This window comes from Engystomops pustulosus, chromosome 7, assembly GCF_040894005.1.
Source record: "Engystomops pustulosus chromosome 7, aEngPut4.maternal, whole genome shotgun sequence".
In the NCBI taxonomy this organism is placed as follows: domain Eukaryota; kingdom Metazoa; phylum Chordata; class Amphibia; order Anura; family Leptodactylidae; genus Engystomops; species Engystomops pustulosus.
In genome coordinates, this window is record NC_092417.1 from 46,199,597 (window position 1) to 46,215,399 (window position 15,803).

At 44.7% G+C, this 15,803-nt stretch overlaps 1 protein-coding gene across 1 annotated transcript in view; it reads right to left on the minus strand.

The window, feature by feature from the left end:
* CCDC198 (coiled-coil domain containing 198) overlaps positions 1-11,622 on the minus strand; it is a 43,075-nt gene extending 31,453 nt beyond the window's left edge. The window contains exon 1 of the mRNA XM_072114161.1: positions 11,331-11,622. Coding sequence (XP_071970262.1) covers positions 11,331-11,541 — 211 coding nt within the window. The 5' untranslated portion in view covers positions 11,542-11,622. The remainder of the gene's footprint in view (positions 1-11,330) is intronic.
* Positions 11,623-15,803: the final 4,181 nt, after the last annotated feature.

Genomic DNA, 15,803 nt, shown 5'->3' on the forward strand with positions numbered 1-15,803 from the left:
AGAGGCCGTGGTCCTGGGCGGGGTGAGACACCACCTGCTGATGAGGGAGCAGGGGAACGCCGCAGAGCTACACTCCCTAGGTTCATGTCTGAAGTTACTGGGACTCGTGGTAGAGCACTGTTGAGGCCAGAACAGTGCGAACAGGTGATGTCGTGGATTGCTGACAATGCTTCGAGCAATTTGTCCACCACCAGTCAGTCTTCCACGCAGTCCACCCATGTCACCGAAATCCCCACTCCTCCAGCTCCTGCACCTCAGCCTCCTCCCCCCCAGTCTGCCCCCTCCCAGGAAAATTTGCCATTTGAACCGGCATACTCTGAGGAACTGTTTTCTGGACCCTTCCCACAGTCACAAACCACTTGTCCGGTTGCTGCTGAGCAATTTTCCGATGCCCAGGTTTTCCACCAGTCACAGTCTGTGGGTGATGATGACCTTCTTGACGTAGTGGAAGTGTGTAAAGAGGTGTCCGACGATGAGGAGACACGGTTGTCAGACAGTGGGGAAGTTGTTGTCAGGGCAGGAAGTCCGAGGGGGGAGCAGACTGAGGGATCGGAGGATGATGAGGTGACAGACCCAAGCTGGGTTGAGAGGCCGGGTGAACACAGTGCTTCTGAGACGGAGGAGAGTCCTCGACCTGAACAGGTTGGAAGAGGCAGTGGTGGGGCCAGACGGAGAGGCAGGGCCAGAGCTGGTGCATCAGCGCCACTGTCAACTAGTGAAGCTCCCGTGGTGAGGGCTCTTGCGGCGAGGGCTAGATCTTCAGAAGTGTGGAGGTTCTTTAAGGAAACACCGGATGACCGACGGACTGTGGTGTGCAACATTTGCCAAACCAGGCTCAGCAGGGGTTCCACCACTACTAGCTTAACTACCACCAGTATGCGCAGGCATATGAATGCTAAGCACCCCACTCAGTGGCAACAAGCCCGTTCACCTCCGGCCGTGCACACCACTGCTCCTTCCCCTGTGTCAGCTGCTAGTCAGCCCCCTGCCCAGGACCCTGGCACAAAAACCCCATCGTCGCCTCCACGATCCTCCACAGCATCCACCAGCGTTCAGCTCTCCATACCCCAGACGCTGGAGCGGAAACGCAAATATAGTGCAAGCCACCCGCACGCCCAAGCCCTTAATGTGCACATCTCCAGATTGCTTAGCCTGGAGATGCTGCCCTATAGGCTAGTAGAGACCGAGGCCTTTCGCAACCTCATGGCGGCGGCCGCCCCTCGGTATTCGGTCCCCAGCCGCCACTACTTTTCCCGATGTGCCGTCCCAGCCCTGCACCAGCACGTGTCAGACAACATCATCCGTGCCCTGACCAACGCCGTTTCTGACAAGGTCCACCTGACCACGGACACGTGGACGAGTGCTGCTGGGCAGGGCCACTATATATCGCTGACGGCACATTGGGTTAACTTGGTGGAGGCTGGGAGCGAGTCTGACCCTGGGGCTGCTCATATACTGCCGACGCCGAGGATTGCGGGGCCTACCTCGGTCCAGGTGTTTCAGGCCTACTATGCCTCCTCCTCCTCCCACCCCTCCTCCACCTCCTCCTCCGAACTACCATCCGTGGGCACGGCGCCATCAGTCGGTAGCTCTAGGCACAGCAGCAGTGCCGTCGCTAAGCGACAGCAGGCGGTGCTCAAACTGCTGAGCCTAGGCGACAAAAGGCACACCGCCCAAGAGCTATTACAGGGCATCACGGCGCAGACTGATCTGTGGCTGGCACCGCTGAACCTCAACCCGGGAATGGTTGTGTGTGACAACGGCCGTAACCTGGTGGCGGCTCTGCAACTCGGCAGACTGACACATGTGCCATGCCTGGCCCATGTGTTAAATCTGATAGTGCAGCGTTTCCTCAAGACATACCCCAATCTGTCTGATTTGCTCACGAAGGTGCGCCGCATCTGTGCGCATTTCAGGAAGTCCAGCCCAGATGCTGCCACTCTCAGGGCAGCGCAGCGCCGCCTCCAACTGCCCGCTCACCGACTGTTGTGCGACGTGCCCACGAGGTGGAATTCAACACTGACCATGTTATCCAGAGTTTACCAGCAGCGCAGAGCGATTGTAGACTGCCAGATGTCAACTTCCACCAGAACTGGTAGTCAGGTCAGTCAGCTTCCTCAAGTCTACAATGAGGAGTGGACGTGGATGTCTGATATCTGTCATGTGCTGAGTAACTTTGAGGAGTCAACACAGATGGTCAGTGGCGATGCCGCCATCATCAGCCTCACCATCCCGCTGCTTGGCCTGTTGAAAAACTCTCTGGTCAGCATGAAGTCGGAAGCTTTGCGCTCGTCACAAGAGACGGGGGAAGAATATTCCCTTGTTGATAGCCAAAGCACCCTGAGGTCTGTTTCTCAGCGCATATCGGAGGAGGTGGAGGTGGAGGAGGATGAGGAGGAAGAGGAGGAGAATGTTGGCGAGACACAAGAGGGGACCATTGTTGAGTCCTTCACTGTTCAGCGTGTATGGGCAGAAGAAGAGGAGTTGGAGGAGTTGGAGGAGGAGGAAATGGACAGTCAGGCCAGTGAGGGGAGTGAATTCTTACGCGTTGGTACTCTGGCGCATATGGCAGATTTCATGCTAGGCTGCCTATCCCGTGACCCTCGCGTTCAAAGAATTTATTCCAGCACCGATTACTGGGTGTTCACTCTCCTGGACCCACGGTACAAGCAAAATCTTCCCACTCTCATCCCTGCAGAGGAAAGGAGTGTGAGAATGCATGAATACCAGCAGGCCCTGGTGCACAAGCTGAAACAGTATTTCCCTTCTGACAGCGCTAGCGGCAGAGTGCGTAGTTCTGCGGGACAAGTAGCGAGGGAGAGTAGGCGAGCAGGCAGCTTGTCCAGCACTGGCAAGGGTACGCTTTACAAGGCTTTTGCCAGCTTTATGTCACCCCAGCAAGACACTGTCACCTGTCCCCAGTCTCGGCAGAGTAGGGCTGATCTTTACAGAAAGATGGTGAGGGAGTACGTAGCTGACCATACCATCGTCCTAAATGATCACACAGCTCCCTACAACTACTGGGTTTCAAAGCTGGACATGTGGCACGAACTGGCGCTGTACGCCTTGGAGGTTCTTGCCTGCCCTGCCGCTAGCGTCTTGTCCGAGCAGGTTTTCAGTGCAGCTGGTGGCATCATCACCGATAAGCGTACACGCCTGTCGACTGACAGCGCTGACAGGCTGACGCTTATTAAAATGAATAAAGGCTGGATTTCTCAGAATTTCCAATCTCCACCAGGTGAAGGAAGCTCAACCTGAATAATTGATCCACTCCTCCTCCTCCTCCTCATTTTCCTCCTTCTCCTCCTCTTTGTACAGTAAAGCAGAGGAAAATGGCTATTTTTTGACAGGGCCCACTGGCTCTTGCTATAGTACTTCATGCATTTAATTTTTCTGGAGGGCCACCTACCCGGTCCTCTGTTTGAAACAATTTTTGTGAGTGCCACATACAGGCACTCAATCTATTCCATTTTTCTGGAGGGCCACCTACCCGGTCCTCTGTTTTAAAAAATTTTTGGGACTGCCACATACAGGCACTCAATCTATTCCATTTTACTGGAGGGCCACCTACCTGCTCCTCTGGTTTGAAACATTTTTGGGACTGCCACATACAGGCACTCAATCTATTCCATTTTACTGCAGGGCCACCTACCTGCTGCTCTGGTTTGAACAATTTTTGGGACTGCCACATACAGGCACTCAATCTATTCCATTTTACTGGAGGGCCACCTACCTGCTCCTCTGGTTTGAAACATTTTTGGGACTGCCACATACAGGCACTCAATCTATTCCATTTTACTGCAGGGCCACCTACCTGCTCCTCTGGTTTGAAGAATTTTTGGGACTGCCACATACAGGCACTCAATCTATTCCATTTTACTGGAGGGCCACCTACCTGCTCCTCTGGTTTGAAACATTTTTGGGACTGCCACATACAGGCACTCAATCTATTCCATTTTACTGCAGGGCCACCTACCTGCTGCTCTGGTTTGAACAATTTTTGGGACTGCCACATACAGGCACTCAATCTATTCCATTTTACTGGAGGGCCACCTACCTGCTCCTCTGGTTTGAAACATTTTTGGGACTGCCACATACAGGCACTCAATCTATTCCATTTTACTGCAGGGCCACCTACCTGCTCCTCTGGTTTGAACAATTTTTGGGACTGCCACATACAGGCACTCAATCTATTCCATTTTACTGGAGGGCCACCTACCTGCTCCTCTGGTTTGAAACATTTTTGGGACTGCCACATACAGGCACTCAATCTATTCCATTTTACTGCAGGGCCACCTACTTGCTCCTCTGGTTTGAAGAATTTTTGGGACTGCCACATACAGGCACTCAATCTATTCCATTTTACTGGAGGGCCACCTACCTGCTCCTCTGGTTTGAAGAATTTTTGGGACTGCCACATACAGGCACTCAATCTATTCCATTTTACTGGAGGGCCACCTACCTGCTCCTCTGGTTTGAAACATTTTTGGGACTGCCACATACAGGCACTCAATCTATTCCATTTTACTGGAGGGCCACCTACCTGCTCCTCTGGTTTGAAAAATGTTTGGGACTGCCACATACAGGCACTATCCAAATTAAATTGTCTCCATAGCAGCCTCCACACGTTGTCTCCATTGCTACCTCCAAAAGTCGTCCATATAGCTGCCTCCATACATCGTCCCTTTATCAAACGAGGTGTGTCAGGCAGAAATTTGGGTTGTTTTCATGGATTCCACATCAAAGTTGTTAACTTTGTCGCCACCCTGCTGTGTTATCCACAAAATATACTGGCAAACTTTTACCATTTAGGGATATTATTTCAGCGCTTCTTGCGCATCTGTTTACATTCCCCTCACCCGGCATATCCTAAACTTATAAGAACGCTACTACACTTGATCTTATACAAAAGGTTCTTAGAAGTGCTGTTTGGGGAGTAGCCTAGAAACAGGGGCTTGGATTGGCGAAAGCTCGCCTGGCTGCAGAGCGCCAGCTCCATCACAAGATCCAACTAACATAGTTGCAGCACCTTTAATCTACTACTAGTTCACTGCCTCCATAATAATAATAATCTTTATTTATATAGCGTCATCATATTCTGCAGCGCTTTACAAATCATAGGAAACAAATACAAATGTAATGTAACAGAGCACAACATTTGTATGGAACAACAGGAGTGAGGTCCCTGCTCGCCAGAGCTTACGGTTTATGAAGATGATGGGGTAACACGAGGTAAAAGAATATTTAATGGTCAAGCCATTCTTCTTAGGGAATAGAAAAAAATATAATAAATGGAATTGCTGTCGCTTGAAACACTCAGCCGTCATCTTATATACCAGGTCCAGGGTGAATGGGACTGCAGAGAAGTCTGGTGCCTGTTGGTTGCTGGATAACAGATGGGAGGACGACACAGGACGGGTTAGTAGAAGAGTTAAAACTTCATGCAGTTAATGAGTGTTATAGGCTTGCCTAAAGAAATGGGTTTTAAGAGCACGTTTGAAACTTTGGAGGTTAGGTATTAGTCTGATAGTCCGGGGCAGAGCATTCCATAGAATTGGTGCAGCTCTAGAGAAGTCTTGGAGACGCGAGTGGGAGGTCCGCACTAGGGTAGAGGTTAATCTAAGATCACTGGCGGATCTAAGAGCACGGGTTGGGCGATAGACTGAGATAAGAGAGGAGAGGTAGGGGGGTGCAGCATTATACAGAGCTTTATGGATGAGGGTTATTATTATTTTAAACTATTCGAAAGGAGACTGGCAGCAAGTGCAGCGACTGGCATGAACTGTAAGCATACATGGTCCCCTTATCAAACGAGCTGTGTCAGGCAGAATTTGGGGTTGTTTTCATGGCTTCCATGTTAACTTTGTCGCCACCCTGCTGTGTAATCCACAAAATATACTGGCAAACTTTTATCATGTAGCGATATTATTTGAGCGCTTCTTGCTCACCTCCTTTGGTTCCTCTCTGCCACCCATTGGTTTGAAGCCTGAGTCCATTTAGGGTATGTCGCCATGCCACTCTCTAGCCTGCCGCTGCTGCCGCTGCCTCTGCATGCCGTCCCCTATAGTGTCAGGGTCAATTATTGGATGTTTTAGATGCTATCTAGCTTCATTCTGTCACTCTGTCATGGCCATGCTGTTGCCCATAATTTTGGCATAATGGTGCGATTAGGCAGCCTCAGAGGCATCCATGCATGCTGCCCCTGCTGTTTCCTGTCCATTTCCGTGGTGTTTCCATCCTTTTCTGAGGTTCCCAGGTGTTTGGCCAAGCTTCCCTGTGCAGAGCCTTGGTCCCCTTGAAAAATGCTCGAGTCTCCCATTGACTTCAATGGGGTTCGTTATTCGAGACGAGCACTCGAGCATCGGGAAAAGTTCGTCTCGAATAACGAGTACCCGAGCATTTTAGTGTTCGCTCATCTCTAATCACTCTGACTGCAGTAAGATATAGTGCAACCCCCATTTTAAATTCATTAAAAAATATTAAGATATTTTGTACCCTAACTTAACTCATTATCAGTTTCCCAACACCCTGCTTACTTTATTACAAAATCCAGATAAGAATCAGCATCAGTGCCATGAAATACACAGATATAGTATCCCAAATGTATTTACATATAAACAGTGCCCCTATTATTTTTTTATACATATGCCCCCCTAGATACATAAAGTGCCCCTTAAAACCGATCTCTCCTGCATTCCCAGAGTCCTACTCCGGCTGCTGCTCCGGCTCTTCACATGGAGAGACCTGGAGGCTCAGAAATTGTTATTTGGTACCCATGGCAAAAACTTGGTCATTGGGAGGGTGCAGTGGCACCAGGGTCTAGGAGCCTCAGAGACCCTATAATGTGTCTCTTCTCCATACAAGTAAGTGGCATAACCCATCCATTAATGGCTCTATGGTAAGGAAAGTAACTATATGGAGTGTATGGTTGCATTCACACTCTAGCCAATACCTAGTTGTTGTTGTTGTGGGGGCCCCTGTCTGATATGCCCCCATGTAGTTTTACCTAACTGCTTTACATTTGCATCCCCCTAATTATTATGACTGTAAGACAGTATTAACTTTAGCACCATTTTATATCCTGGCTGGCACCTCATGTGTTTTTCTAATATATTTTATTCTCAATTATGTTCAATCCCTGCCAGCATGGCTGGTTTGGCTCTCCTCCAGATAACCCGTCATGTTCACACATTTTTTCGCTTGGCGCATCGTCCTAATATCGTCTGATAGTTGCCAATTTTCCTGTCTATGATACTCATCTGGCATGCCCCATCATTTTTTTTCTGCTTTGGCAGAGGGGAACAATAAATAAATATTTTATTTGGATATTTTTGTACAAAGTCAAATATGATGAAATGTGCAATTGTTCCAAGACGTAATTATTAACCTCTCAATGTTAAATATTAACCATGCCCCTGTGTTCATAGACCGCCGCATCATATGACCGGACCACATCTCTCTCCATGTCTTACTAGGAAACATTGTGATTAATTGTAGTAAATGATTTAACTAGGACTGGAATGGTATGTGAGAAATACCCAGGTGGTAATTTGTCTTTTGTTTCTATATTTTATATCTGATGATATAAGATCTTATTATTAATAAAACTTAAAGGGGATATCTGCTCTGGACAATCCCAATTTATCTCTCTACCTCCACTGCAGGAGAAATGAAGCTTTACACCCGGCTGAAGTTAGAAGGGCTGTCCATGTATTGAAGAGATATGTCCAGATGCTCCTAAATTTTGTAGAATTAGTAAACAGCCCCCATGCACATGAATTGGTTACCATAAAATAACTGTTTATTGTTAGTGACAGAGAATTCTGCTTCTAGCCATAGAAGGAGGGTCCGAATCAGGGATTCTCCCCTATAATGTCCATATGCCCTGAATTGGAATATGAATAGAGGTTGACCGGAAGTGAACTCCCCTTTAAATCATATGGTCGTGTTTGCATATAGATGTAGTTGAGTTGAGTTACATAACTTGTAGTGGGTATGAGCTCAAACTCCTGATCCAGAACTGTATTATTGATGTAGTCAAATACCACTATGCAAAGCCAAGTAATTGGCTTCTGACAAAAAAAAATTACTGACAGTTTCCACTGATTACAGAGAACCTGCCATTTAAATTAACCCACCCAAAATAAATAAATAAATACTTCATGAAAAACTGATTAACCTCTTAACGCTCAGCGTCCGATATATCGGACGCTGAGCGCAGTGACTTAGCGCTCAGCGTCCGATATATCGGACGCTGAGCTGATGCCGGTTCAGCTCAAGATCTGAGCCGAACCGGCATCGGGAAAGACGGGGTGCCGGCTGTGACTGATAGCCGACACCCCAGTGTAACACCCGCGATCGGAGTTGTCTCCGATCGCGGGTGCTTAACCCGTTAAATGCCGCGGTCAGCGCGACCGCGGCATCTAACATGCAGCTGGGGGTTCTTTCCCCCACGATCGGCCCCCCCGAACCGTTTTCGGGGTTCGCCGATCGTTGCTATAGTAACTCTGGGGTCCGATCTGGACCCCAGAGTTACCTGCAAGAATTGCCAGTAAGATGGCGTCTGTGACGTCATCTTACTGGCACAGTGCCAGCCTATGCAAGTGTATAGGCTGACACTGATAATACTCTGCAATACATCAGTATTGCAGAATATTAGCATGAAGAAGCAATCAGATGATTGCTTCTTCATGTCCCATGGTATAAAAGTGAAAAAGTAAAAAAAAAAGTTATTCAATAAAAAAATAAAGTCATAAATCACTAAAAATGCCCCAAACCCCCAAAACATATAAAGAGACATATAACTCAAAAAAAAAGTCTAAATCATAAGACAAACCCCACATATATAGTATCACCGCGTCCGTAACAACCCGTAGAATAAAAGTAAATCATTATTGAACCCGCACGATAAACGCCGTAAAAAAAAACTGTTATAAACCCTCCAAAAATTATGATTTTTACCTTTTCAATCCCACAAAAAATGCTATAAAATGTGATCAAAAAACCATATGTACTGCGACATGATACTGGTGCAAAGTACAACATGTCCCGCAAAAAACAAGCCATCAACCAGCTCCGTAGCCAAAAAAGTAACAAAGTTATGCCACTTGGAAGACGGCAATACATAAATGATAGATTTTTCCCCACATTAGGGTTTTGTTTGACAAATTTAGTAAAACGTAAGAAAATATATTCATGTCTGGTATCCCCGTAATCGTATCAACCCATAGAATAAAGATAACATGATTATTAGTCTATACGGTGAACACCAAAAAAAAAAGAAGTAAAAAATCCAGTACAGAATTGATGCTTTTCTACTCCTGTCCTCAAAAAAAGTTCCTAAATTTTCAACAATAGGTGATACAAACCCCAAAATGGTAACATTGGAAAAAGCATCTCATCCCGCAAAAAAAATGGCATCACATGGCCCCAATAACGAAAAAGCAAAAATTCTATAGCCTTCAAAAGGGGCCAATGAGGAAACTAAAATCCTGGCAGCTGCAGCGCCCTCCTTCCCTTCTGCGCCTCGCTGTGCCCCCATAAAACAAGTCACAGCCACATGTGGGGGGTCTTTGTACTCAGGAGAAATTGCAGAACAAATTGTATGGTGGGTTTTCTCTTTTTATCTTTTGGAAATGTGTAAATTTTAGGGCTAAATGAACGTATAAGGGAACAATATGACCATTCTAAATTTCACCTCCATTTTGATTCAATTACTATGAAGATCTCAAGGGGTTAACAATCTTCGTAAAAGCTGTTTCTGATAGCTTGAGGGGTGCAGATTTGAAAATGGGTTGGTTATATAGGGGGGTTTTGATGCTAAATATGTAAAATTTCATTCCAAACTGTATTTATCCCCAAAATAGTCAATTCTGAAAATCCGGAAAAGCGATATTCTTTTTGTAAGCCGCGTGACATCAAAATAAATTATCCAAACATTTCAGAAATTATGAAAATGTAAAGTAGACAAGTGGGAAATGTTATTCAGCAACTTATTTAGGTGGTAAATCGATCTGCCTGAAAACGCAATGATTTTGAATTTCGAAAATGGCAAATTTTTCCAAAAATGTATCATATTTTCTTTTTTTTTGTAAATAAACGCAAAACTTATCAGCCAAAATTTACCACTAAAATGAAGTACAACATGTGGGGAAAAAACAATCTCAGAATCGCTTTGATAAGTAACAGTGTTCAAAAGTTATAACCGTATAAAGCGACGCAGGTCAGAATCCAAAAAATCGGGCTGAGCCTTAAGCTACAAAATGGCTGCGTCCTTAAGGGGTTAACAAGCATTGCCCTTACCCCTAAATGGTTAATTTCCATGGCTGCAATATTAAAAAAAATCAGTTTGTAAACTTAGTGTCCAATGACACTAAGTCAGTCCTGCATTGTAAATTTTACTTTACTTGTTCCTGACTGACAGATCTCATTGCTAGGACATGCTGCTGTGTGGAACATTGAGAGAGATCTCTGTTATATGATTGGCTACTTCATGTCATGTGACAAGGGTGATGCCTCCACGGACTTCTACTCTTCCCCATCCTCCATGGAGGCTGCTATGATTTCATGTGATCAGATACATTCATGGAGTAGACGTTGCAAATGTAACTGGGTAAAGGACCTCAGATGACATCACTCTGATCACATGACATTAAGTGTTGAATGCTGAGAAAAGACATGGGACATAGAGAGGAGATGGACGATGGAAGAGGCCGGTTGAGCAGGTCACGTACCCTCTGATACCAGGTAATATAATATGAAGTAAATTTATGGGGATGTGAGGGGTAAAATTCTTAGTAAAAAGAAGGGTGTCCACTAGTTAATAGCCCCCTATGGCAACCTGTCACTATCTGTATTTGTGAAAATGTGGTTCCCTTTGACTAAAAAGAAAAGGCTAAGGTGTAAAACTATAAAACAAGTTAAACTCATTTTATCATTCCCCTCTGCCTCTGCTCCCCTGCTTCTTCGACTCCCATAAGCCACTATTTCCTGGTCCATCATGGACCACACAAGTCCCTCATTGGCTGCAGTAGTGACCATCCTCAGCCGGTATCAAGAGGGATCCAGAGGTGGAGAGATAGCCAACAGATTTTAGGCGCTGTAGCTGGCACATATTGCTGATGTTGGGCACCAAAGAGAGGTGAGTATACCCTGGGGCACTCACTCAGAAAAATGTAAGAATTAAAGTAGGATTTCCTGAACTGAAACAATTATTCAGCGGTTCCCCACTAGTGACCATAATGTCCTGTGTAGCAGTTAGAAAATGGAACTCATTTCAACAGGTCACAAGCTTCAATGTACAAAAATGCCATAAAATCTCCATACTTTACCTACTGAGCCTTTTCCATAAAGGGTCTCTTTCAACGGAGGGAGCTCAGATGTTGTAGCTTTGTAACCAAAAGAGGACGCGCTGTTAAGTCCATGAACTCCCGAGGTGGTTGGTGATACATACACATCCCTGCTTTCCAGAGGAGCCACTTTTCTCACTTTGTGGTTCAGTTTTGATTGGTTCACCCCCATTTTAGAGAAAAATCCAGTCATGGGCAGTTATATTTCCATGGTAGAATAAGTTGTGTTTTTGACTCCTCTGATAAGATTTTCCCTGATGTCTGAATAACCAGGTTACTTCCTAGAGTTTTCTCTCTTGTAGAGTTAAACATTTACTTGACATAGTAACTCAGTGAGAGGAGACTGTACAAAACTTAATATTAAACTACATGCCGGCCTGGAAGGTGCTTCTAAAGCACAATCAGTTGGGTGTTTAGGATTGCATTGGGTCGGTCTACTTGTTACAAGATGCTGGGAGTAGTACTGTGCTTCCCCGAAAATAAGACAATAGGGCACATTTACTAAGAATGTAGGAAACTGCACTAAAAGTTCTCTGCCCGTATATAATGCTCGTGCGCCAGATTCATTAAGAACGTGTACCAGAAATCATGAATCTGGCATTTCCCTGCACTGGCCCCACAGAGTTCACCAAATTTTTTGTGTTGCACCTTTAACATATGGGGGCACATGTATTATCGCATCTGCGCCCAAAAAATGCCGGGATTTTAATGGGGTTTTTTGGCGCAGAACTGTTGCGGATCATTTATAATGAGTTTGCACCAGAAAGAACAGATGTTTCCGACTATCCCAACTCCTCCGTCTATTTTTGGTGCAAGTGGCCGTGGCCTAATTTTCCCACATTATCCTCCACATTTAAGTGTATTTTGTCTGCATTTTTAGGCGCAATTTTTGGCGCACGATGGACTAGGAAAAAAATGGTCAGATAGCAAAATTAAGGCGCAGTCCATGTAAGATTTTGGCGTATGTCTCATGGATGTCGGCATTTTTATGGCGCTCGACTGATAAGTTCCGTCTACCCATTAATTACTAACAGCCTTGCCCCATTTAAATACATCGGGCTGTGCTTTGCAGAGACTGAACTCCGATGCCGACAGGCGTGCTTGCGTCACAATTAATAAATCCCCCCCATGGTGTGCAACAGACTTTGCATGATAAATCTGGTGCACGGTCCGACTGAGCACCGGAACGCCCCCTAATTTGTGCCACATGATGCCTAGTGCAGCTGCTCCACAAAAGGGTCGCGTGCAACACAAAAGTGGTGCAGACACTTCTTATATATCTCTGCAAGCAGTTTTCTCTAGAAAGTCCAACAGAAAATGTGTCACTGAAGAGGCGCTAGGTCTTATTTTCAGGGGAATGTGTCACTGAAGAGGCGCTAGGTCTTATTTTCAGGGGAATGTGTCCCTGAAGAGGCGCTAGGTCTTATTTTCAGGGGAATGTGTCACTGAAGAGGCGCTAGGTCTTATTTTCAGGGGATGTCTTATTTTTTCATGAACCAGAATTCACAATAATTGTTGAACAAAAAAATCAACATGTATTAATATACTGTAGTCGTGTCATCACAGACATCAGCATAAACATCTGATTTCCATCAATAAATTATTATGACTTTATTTCCATGTATAACAGTGTTAGAGATTTTTATCTAGGGCTTAAGCGCCCTTCATGTTGTACAGTGACTTTCAAATTAACCCTTTCATGGTTATCCCAGTACCAGAACTTGAACATAAACCAAGACACACGTCAAGCTTCTTACTAACCAAAACAAGGGATAGGCAATGCTAGAGAACAAGATAAGAAGGAGAACAATTATCTATAACAGGTGTCAAGGAGAAACCCTCTAACGACCTGGATAACAAAAAAAATGAAGTTTGAATCATGAAATTAACTGGACAGTGCTTGACCCCTGGCGTGACCCCCGGCTAATACTTAAAATGGTGGACAGTAGTCAAGATGGCATCCAAAACCAGTGGGATCTCCTTAACAAACAGTAAAAAAAAGATTTTTTATTTAAAGACCATCAAGTCAACAATTTATAACTCTCCAAATTCTGAATTTCTTGTGACTCCATTTCTATTACAATAATTGGCCCCAACATGAGCCCTTCTCAACTGGGTATCTGCTTGGCGCATTTGCAGCGCAACAATCAGTGATTTTATCCCATGAATTCTTCACATGTCCCTCTTGCAGTAAATAATACTACTAATGTATGGCGTGGGGGGAGCTGTAGCAATGACTGCCGATAGGTCTGGTTTTCAGTAGAGACCTTATATTTTTAAGCTTGAAAAAAATTTCCTACATCTTAATGTCAGGGGGTGTCTTATTTTTGTGGAAACAGGGTAACACATAGTACACCTCCTCTATGAAGTCCATAGGCCGTAAATGGAATTCTATCATGGGGTTCCTCAACAGCTCTTTAACAAAATAGGGCTGCATTGTTAATGGAATAGACATCGAGATGTATAGACTCAATATGGAGCAGTATGACTTTATCTACAACTACAGGCGGTCCCCTACTTAAGAACACCCGACTTACAGACAACCCATAGTTACAGACGGACCCCTCTGCCTACTGTGACCTCTGGTGAAGCTCTCTGGCTACATTATTATAGTCCCAATCTGCAATGATCAGCTGTAAGGTGTCTGTACTGAAGCTTTATTGATAATCTTTGGTCCAATTACAGCAAAAATTTTGAAACTCCAATTGTCGCTGGGACAAAAGAAATAAATTTGTCTAGAACTTCAATTATAAAATATACAGTTTCGACTTACATACAAATTCAACTTAAGAACAAATCTCCGGACCCTATCTTGTACGTAACCCGGGGACTGCCTGTATATGAATTATCTGTACTGAAACTGGTGCATCACATGGACTGGAGTAACTAGACCGGAGCAATAATGGGGGTCATTTACTAAGGGCCGGATTCACGTTTTCCTGACGTGTTACCCGAATATTTCCGATTTGCCCTGAATTGCCCAGGGATTTTGGCACACGCGATCGGATTGTGCCGCATCGACGCTGGCATGCACACGATGGAAATCGGGGGGCACGGCCGAACGAAAACCCGACGGATTCGGAAAAACCGACGCATTTAAAAAAAAAAAATGTGTTGCGGAGCTTGCACTTACCTTCACTCAGCCCGGCTCGGTGTATTCCAGTGCATTCCGGGGAACTTCAGCGTCAGAGGAACTACCTTAATGAATCCCGGCCGGACCCGAATCCACCGCAGAGAACGCGCTGCTGGATCGCGAATGGGCCGGGTAAGGAAATCTGCCCCAATATTTTACAATGTAGGACATGATAATTTCAGGAGCTCCTTGGTTCACATATGGCTATCATATACTGGGTTTTAATTCTGATTGTTGATATCCATCCAGATATCCATTATTTGAGCACATCCATGTACAAGCTTTTATGCACACTGCTAGCTCTTCTATGGGGCACAGCCCTGGTTGGCACCATGACTCCCCTTGCTATAGGGGCAGCAGGTAGTAAATTCTGTATGACCTCTGCTATTTCACCCCTTCTGTTAAATTTATGCAAGTGTCCATTCTATAATTTGTGTCTTTAAAGAATTAGATAAACGTTTCCAATCTGCAGATACTTTGTATCATCAGTGATAATCTCAAGGACTCATTTAACCTTAGGTTCATTTCTTGACCTATTGATTTCTTCAGTGACCTCTGATACTAGATTCTATATTTTAAAAGATTCAAAGCTTATGTGATTGTTGCCATTCCTAACCTTATAACGGAAGGTCAGAATTTTATGTGACCTTTGACCTTCCACTAGATGTACCTCTAGTTTATTGAATGATCAAAAAGGGTCAGCAAAACGCTAAATGGACATTTTGAATTTGTGTGAATGCACCATTTCAAGACATAATCTTCAGTGGTTTTGTTCCCATTTTTTCACTTCCTGCATTAAAAAGCCATTTTCCCCATGTAATATTCCATGCAATGTATTGGGAAGCTTTAAAAACAATACAAAAAGTATAGTAAAAAATGTTTGTGCATTACTAGATTCTAACAGCTGTAACTTTTTCTATATTTCAGTATACAGAGTAAGGTGTGATTTATAGAAAGAAGAGCTGATGTTTTCATCGATACATATTTGATTACCTTCTATTAACATTTTATAGGTGGCAAAATGGTGAAAAGGCAGTGAACATTTTTCCATTATGGCTTTTACGGCATAGGATGATCATTTTTATGTTTCATATATAGGAATTTTTGGACATGGAGATATCTGAAATGATTATGATTATAATTGTAGGTGTTAAATATTCTGAAAATCTGGATACTCTATCTTTATATAATTAACTAGTTGAAGGTATAATGTGGTTATGATGAAAGGGGGGGGGGGGGTGCTGATAGTAATGATGCCAGAAGGCAGCATGGGATGTCACAGGAAGTTCTGAGTCCTGTAGCCCGCAGGGATCACGTAACTC